This window comes from Priapulus caudatus, unplaced genomic scaffold (genome assembly GCF_000485595.1).
Source record: "Priapulus caudatus unplaced genomic scaffold, Priapulus_caudatus-5.0.1 Scaffold1468, whole genome shotgun sequence".
Taxonomy (NCBI): domain Eukaryota; kingdom Metazoa; phylum Priapulida; class Priapulimorpha; order Priapulimorphida; family Priapulidae; genus Priapulus; species Priapulus caudatus.
Genome location: NW_014578529.1, coordinates 64297 through 71341, shown reverse-complemented (window position 1 = coordinate 71341; position 7045 = coordinate 64297). Strand labels below are relative to the sequence as shown.

The 7045-nt window shown below is 39.5% G+C and overlaps 1 protein-coding gene across 1 annotated transcript; it reads right to left on the bottom strand.

The window, feature by feature from the left end:
* Window positions 1-1071: 1071 nt before the first annotated feature.
* Window positions 1072-5290, bottom strand: LOC106816729 (synaptobrevin homolog YKT6-like). The gene is made up of 7 exons (XM_014821345.1): window positions 5201-5290; window positions 4274-4397; window positions 4024-4106; window positions 3592-3692; window positions 3396-3454; window positions 2930-3118; window positions 1072-1778 (listed from the first exon to the last, which is right to left on the bottom strand). The coding sequence occupies exons 2-6, from the start codon at window positions 4372-4374 to the stop codon at window positions 3106-3108; spliced, it is 357 nt and encodes a 118-aa protein (XP_014676831.1). The 5' UTR covers window positions 4375-4397; window positions 5201-5290; the 3' UTR covers window positions 1072-1778; window positions 2930-3105.
* Between the last annotated feature and the right edge of the window lie 1755 nt (window positions 5291-7045).

Here is a 7045-nt window from a genome sequence, read left to right as displayed (position 1 = left end):
AAGGACAAAGCCTGAAACAAGCCACCCCAGTCCGTTACACCGATATTACCGCTCGCCACAGATGCATTCTCATAGGAATTAGAAGACACATTGTCGTTATTACTTTCATTATCAACCTTAATAGATTCTTCTTTGTGCTTGCTGAACCTTTTCCTTACTTCAAGGTAACGATTCCTTACGTCATCGATCACTCTCTCTTCGTCTTCTTCCTGTTCCTCACCAACCAGCTTGAGTACTTCTCCTTGAGCTTCCATGAGCTTGTTCCACTCTGTCTTCATCTCGGCCTCCAGCTCCTGAAGAAAGCCCATGGCCTGATTCTCCTGTATCGCTGTCTCCATATCCGTATTACAAAAGTAGAGTAAGTAAATGATGGATTCATAACGTCTTTCTAGGCTGAGCTTAGCACACGATGAGATTCCACCAATACACGTCGTGCTTCCTCAATCATCATCCTCAACACCGCAGCCTTCTACATCTGGTAGGAACCCTGGCTCCCGCACAGCATCCATCAAACGAGAGAGGAAGAGAGTGGTTTCACAGCTCATCTATGACACTGGCAGGCTGTTATTACTCTTGATCCGGAAGTCATATAACTTGTGCAATTAATACGTTTGATCCGGGATGTCTTAAAATTTATGCTATTACTTTTGATCCGGTAGTCCTATCACTTTTGATCCGGGAAAGTCCTAAATTTATGCTATTACTTTTGATCCGGGACATCTTAAAATTTATGCTATTACTTTTGATCCAGTAGTCATATAACTTGTGCAATTTATTATTACTTTTGATCCAGGACGTCTTACAATTTATGCTATCACTTTTGATCTGGGAAAGTCCTAAAATTATGCTATTACTTTTGATCCGGTAGTCATATAACTTGTGCAAATGCCAATTATTACTTTTGATCCGGGACGTCTTAAAATTTATGCTATCACTTTTGATCCGGGAAAGTTATAAAATTACGCTATTACTTTTGATCCAGAAGTCATGTAACTTGTGCAATTAGTACGTTTGATCCTGTTATTTGTGCTTATACTGTTTTTACCAATATTAAAATAATAACAACAAAAATTTGTTAACGTTGTGTTACTTTTATTTACAAATTTCATCACAATGATCTGGAGAATAAAGCGGTAAATGTAATGCTTAGTGCAAACGTTGTTTGGCAGTGAATTAGTACATGTGGTTGCAATACATATTGCCAAATGACAGTTAGTTATGTTTCTGTGAATATAAATACCTTGTCATAAAAATAGTTGTCAACATACCAAATTTTAATAGGCAGCTAAGCTGCAAAAAGAATTTCACAATAACATCTATCATAACCATGAGATCGTAGCAAAGGATGGTGATGCATGCCTCCGTTCAGGTGTGGTAAGTGCTGGTGTGCTGCTGGCTGAAGTCCCCTGAAAAGGCATGGCTCCTCGTCTGGTGGTGGAAAGTGCGTGCGGATACAAGATACGGCACATGCTGGTAAAACCACACTAGTGTCGCTCCCCAAGTATCCAAAGCACCAACGAACTAACTGTCTGTATGCTATGTGGCGGTACTTTGCATGCATAGGTCCCTCAAATGCATTACGGCGGTATTGCTGACGATAGGCAAACCATGCAACCTGCACGCTCCATGGGTCAAGACACACGGCTCGCATACCAGGGTGATCCGTGAAGCATTTCACATTTATCATCTGAGCCTCTCCTATTTTAGCAACCACCTCTGGGATTTCTGTGCAGCACACACATTCTCTTGCCGTGGTCATAGTTTGGCAGCAAACACACCTGTTAAAAACAAGACATGGTGTTATTAAAATAAAAAATCAAGCTATACCAGGCTTTACTAACCATATTTCGTGATGAGGTAGAATTGGTATACTGATGTACTGGTACCTATCAATTTTCGAAAGCGTACTGGATACCGGCACGCACATGCTGTCTGTATAGCACATATCAGAGTATCTTTTCAACATGAACGACACAACTTTGTCTTCCATTATAAATAACTACTTTTCGATTTATTCTGCAATTTCTTCTCTGAAAACTAAAGTTATTTTGTCGATGCTATTTTTTGGCCTAAACGTAACACCTATATTGGTGTTACACGAAGCATTGTTTAGGCACTAAACTGTTTCTAGCTCCTCCAGGTAATATCTTGACAATTTACTATTTCTTCCTTATCGCGATGCGTATGGTGTATTGTGTGATCACAGACAAGGTAAGCATCGTTTCAGAAATTTAAGACTGCAAATCAAGCGTGTGTATACATGTAGTTTTACACATGATATTTAACAGCTTACTTATGTGTAACACATGAAATTTTTTATGCATACAAGGTACTACACATTATAATACATTGTTATTTACCACTTCCAAAATATTCAATTGGCCAGATGTGCTTCATTTTATTTCAGGCACCACGTTTTTATAGTAGTAACATCAACAGTAGGTAGATAGACGAGTACAGCAGATATGTAGACTAAGCAAAGGGCGCTACGAAATGTACATTTGAGCAACGTGTGCCGCTTGAATAATAGAAACTATAAATTAACAGCTAACCATTAGTATTACAACTGCTAATTTGCAATAACTAAATATAGAGGGTGCATAAATAATATTTCAGACTTGAGCCCATACTAGCTTAACAACGGCCACGAGACTAGTTATACTAGTACACACCCAACGCTGACCGACGGATTTTAGATCTAGCGTCAACCATAATATGCTTCAACATGACAACAACAAGCGTGAGCCAATCGCCATTGTACAGCGAGGTGTAGCCAACTGTTTGCAACTATAGACTATAGTGCTACTAGTCAGTTACTGAGTATAGTCACTACAAAAGTACTGTAGTTCTAGTACTACAGGTACATTAGGCTATCATTCTTCTAAAACCTTCTCAGTAATTCACTAAACATGTAAAAATGTATGCTTACCATTCTGCATTCACTCAGGCAATCGATGTTTAGTCTCAGATTATTCAACGTTGCCTGCGTCTATTACTTCCTCATCCGATGCATCTGGCTCATACATATGTGGGACAATCACTACTTCTGCTTCCATACTAGCTTCACCAGTCTCACAGAACTCAATATCTTCATTATCATGACTTTCACTTGCTGATTCTGTCAAAAAATCGCTCTGCGGTATGTTACTTTCTACGTTCGTGTCAGACATGTTCTTCAAATGACGTCACATCCGCAGCTGGGAAATTCGGCGCCATTTTCAAACGCAATCTTCGGAAATGTGTAATATAGAGCCAGCTGACCGTGTTACAGATGAATTATGCATGCTATAGTGAAATATAGACATTTATTCCCCAACATATACCAAAATTATTAGATATAATCGCATAAAAATAGATATTGCAGGTCCTCTTTAAGTACATTGTAGCCTACTCACTTTTCTTCTGCAGTCTGCCATGTGTTTGCAGGAACTTTGTTAGTGAAATCATCCAAAACCTGCATAAAATTACAGGTAGTTTAAGCAAGCATCTAGATCACAGGCAGTGACAACATATTCTGAATACTAATCCAAAAAGACAAATTGCCAACCAACTGTGGCAATAACACATTTTCATGACCTTAGTCATACTCACCTGATTTAAAAGAGTAAAACATACTCTCTGTGGATACTCATGGTCACTAATGATGACACCTGATAGATTATCTGCCCGTACATACACATGACACAAGTATCCTGCAAGCAAACAAATCCAGACAACAGTTAGACCTTATTGAATGATTTTAGCATGTAAGGAGTGTAAACTAAAAAATAAATTTTCTCAAAAGATATATTAGAACATATATGACTCACAGGATATTACGTGCCAGGGAATAAGATAACATCAATTACATGTCAACAATCTATATTCATTAATATACATACATACCTATGCAGCTATGCTATAGATAACACTATACATGTAGTCACTTTTTCCCTGTTTTATGGATTTCATCACACCATTTTCTAAATGAATGCATAACCAACACTCGAGCATAAGTATGCATAAAGGATGTGTAAGACTTACCTTGTTCTTTTACTGATGCTCTTGAGCCGACTAATGTTCGCTCCACAATGATCTGACTAGTAAACCTCATAAACTCATTTACACTATGAAAAAGAAATAGATGACATGGTATAAATAACTACTTTATATATATATCACAAATTCCCTCCTAACATAATCAATTATAAATGCATAAAATATATATAGATAGATAGATAACCAGTGCCAGAAATATATTTGGTAGCCTGATATATTAACATATACACCACACCTGTTTCTCTGAAAGTAGCCAAATGATGACAAGTCGTATCCAGCCTTCAGGGTTGAAACTTTCACACCCTTATAAAGGATGGTGAATGCATAAAGCTTCATGTCCTAACACTAGGAGATTGCCACTGGAACAATAATTAAGCAATACTATTGTGAGTTTAGATATTAAAATGATTATCTCTCAAATAAATCAAAAAATAAATAATGCAGACAAATTAGGTCTCACCTGTCTCACCTGTTACCGAACATAGCATGACAGTTAGAATTTTATGCCGTTAAAGCAAATTTCACCTGCATTCCGAAATTTGTGAAAATGCAATATGAAAATGCTGTCGGCCACAAAACACATGCACTTGTTTACATGACGTAAATTCTTCTAGACAGGTGCCCTATCACGACATGTAGACAAAGGTAATATAGTGTAGACAGTGGACACAGGGTACCAGCCAGTGATGTGGGTGAGATGCAAGTATCAGGTGCTATTAATGTGGACATAGATAAACAAATTTACTTTAAAATGCAGGTCAGTGCAGATATATTGGTGAAAATAACAATATGAGTGGTCTAAGAGATGTTAGCCTTATACCTCTATTCCACACAGACCACGAATCCTACGAATCGCCACGAATTGATAAATTTTAGGATTCGTGAGGATTCGTGGAATTTTGCAAATTTCTTGTCCAAATCGTGACGCTCTACGATTCTGTTACGATAGAGTTACGAATATTCGTGGGATTCGGCTCGAATCGCTCAAATATTGTCAAGAAACGATTTACAAGAATGCGATTACGAATACTGCACGAATGTTAGGAATTAGTTACGAATCAGTGAAGAATATGCCGAATGCATCTACAAATCAGGTATATTGAATTTGTGACTATTCTTGACAATTCGTGCGATTTTCCCTCAAGATAGGTATAGCCCTCACCCCTGCTTGAAATGTTGGACCTTTGGGCGTGTGATCAAGGCATCAGTTCCAAAATGGATGTTAAACGTAGAGCAGCTGTAGTACTGGCCCTGGAACTGGAGTATCAACACCAGCTGCTGAAAGCTAGAAGAAGACTGCTTCGAAGAAGAAGGAGAAGAGCCCCCAGGTGGTAGGTTAGACCGTGGCTGACACCAGCTAGAAGGCTAGAATATGGTCACTACAACAGACTGATACAGGAGCTGAGGGTGGAAGATGAGAATGCATTTGCCAACTATGTAAGAATGCCACCCCACATGTTTGATGAGCTACTCAACAGGATTAGCCCAGTAATCCAGAGGGACACCCACATAAGACCAGCCCTAGATGCCGGAATGAAGCTGGCCATGACTCTCAGACACTGGCTACAGGAGACCGGTATTACACCCTCCAGTATGACTTCCGATGTGGCTACAGCACAGTGGTATGGAGGGTGCAGGAAGTCTGTCAGGCCATCATACAGGAGCTGAAGGATGAAGTCATGCCACTGCCAAGGACCAAGGAGGACTGGAAGGCCATTACCCAGCAGTTCTAAGACCGGTGGCATGTTCCTCATGCCCTGGGGGCCTTGGATGGCAAGCAGATAGCCATCAGGAAACCACACAACTCAGGCAATGTGTTCTACAACTACAAAGGCTTCTTCTCCGTGGTGCTGCTGGCCCTGGTGGGTGCAGATTCGTACGCTATCGTGAATTCGTAGATAGTTCTTACTTGCTTCGTACCTGCTTCAGCGTGTATTCGTGGGATTCGTGACAGATTATAGGCAATTCGTGGTCAAGCCACGAATTCACGAATCTCCGAATGAGTTAAGAATACCTACGAATGCCTACGAATCTATTACGATGCCTAAGAATGCACTACGAATTTGTTACGAATTAACTACGATTTTTTGGAATCGAGAGTTCATGGCCAAAATTTTGAACAGCTCAAAACTTTTGACACAAATTCCCGATCGCTCAAGAATTGAAAGAACTGACTACGAATAAATACGAATCAGTTAAGAACTTCACGAACTGATTACGATTCAACTACGAATCCTAAAATTTATCAATTCGTAGCGATTCGTGGGATTCGTGGTCTGTGTGGAATAGAGGCATTACTGTATACACTTGCTGCTATGCAAGGAATACCGGTGTGTATCAGAACAGTCAGGAAAATGCCAGAACAGTAGTTGGGAAAACACAAGAAAATCAGCATACCAGACGGAGTACTACGAGGTTCAACATTGTCAGATACTCGAGATCAGAAATCATGTCTCCACTGTTTATGCACACCAATGTAAATAATGGTAAAGATGCACTGCATGTTTGCTTTGCCTTTACTTTAGTATAGATTGGGCATATTTCCAGTGTTGAAAGGTTACACACTTGGAGCCACTTGAGTGCCAAGCACTCGCAATTTAATTCTGTGGGTACCATACATATCAGGAGTAGATAATAGGGAGGAGTGTGACATCAATAAACAAGGGAAATTCGTCATTTACTAGCCTTATAATACCTACGATTTACTACACGTAACTCATCCAACTTATGAAGAGCATATCCAACAAGCTCTCTAAAGTCTCGTGCCTAGGGGAAGTTAGACCTTAAAAACGGTGGTTTTACTTACTACCACATTCAATTCCGGCACTGGAACGAGGCTGCGAATTACACCAATTAAAGCCTAAAAAAATGCCGCGTCATAAGGGCGAGTTAACTTTTACGCCTCCAAACAACGACAAACTCAGTCATTGTTCTATATATTACTGGTTATCAAAAGCTGCTTGTCTTCGGTGGGTGTTTTTTCATCTTTTGTGAGATAAGTCCAATT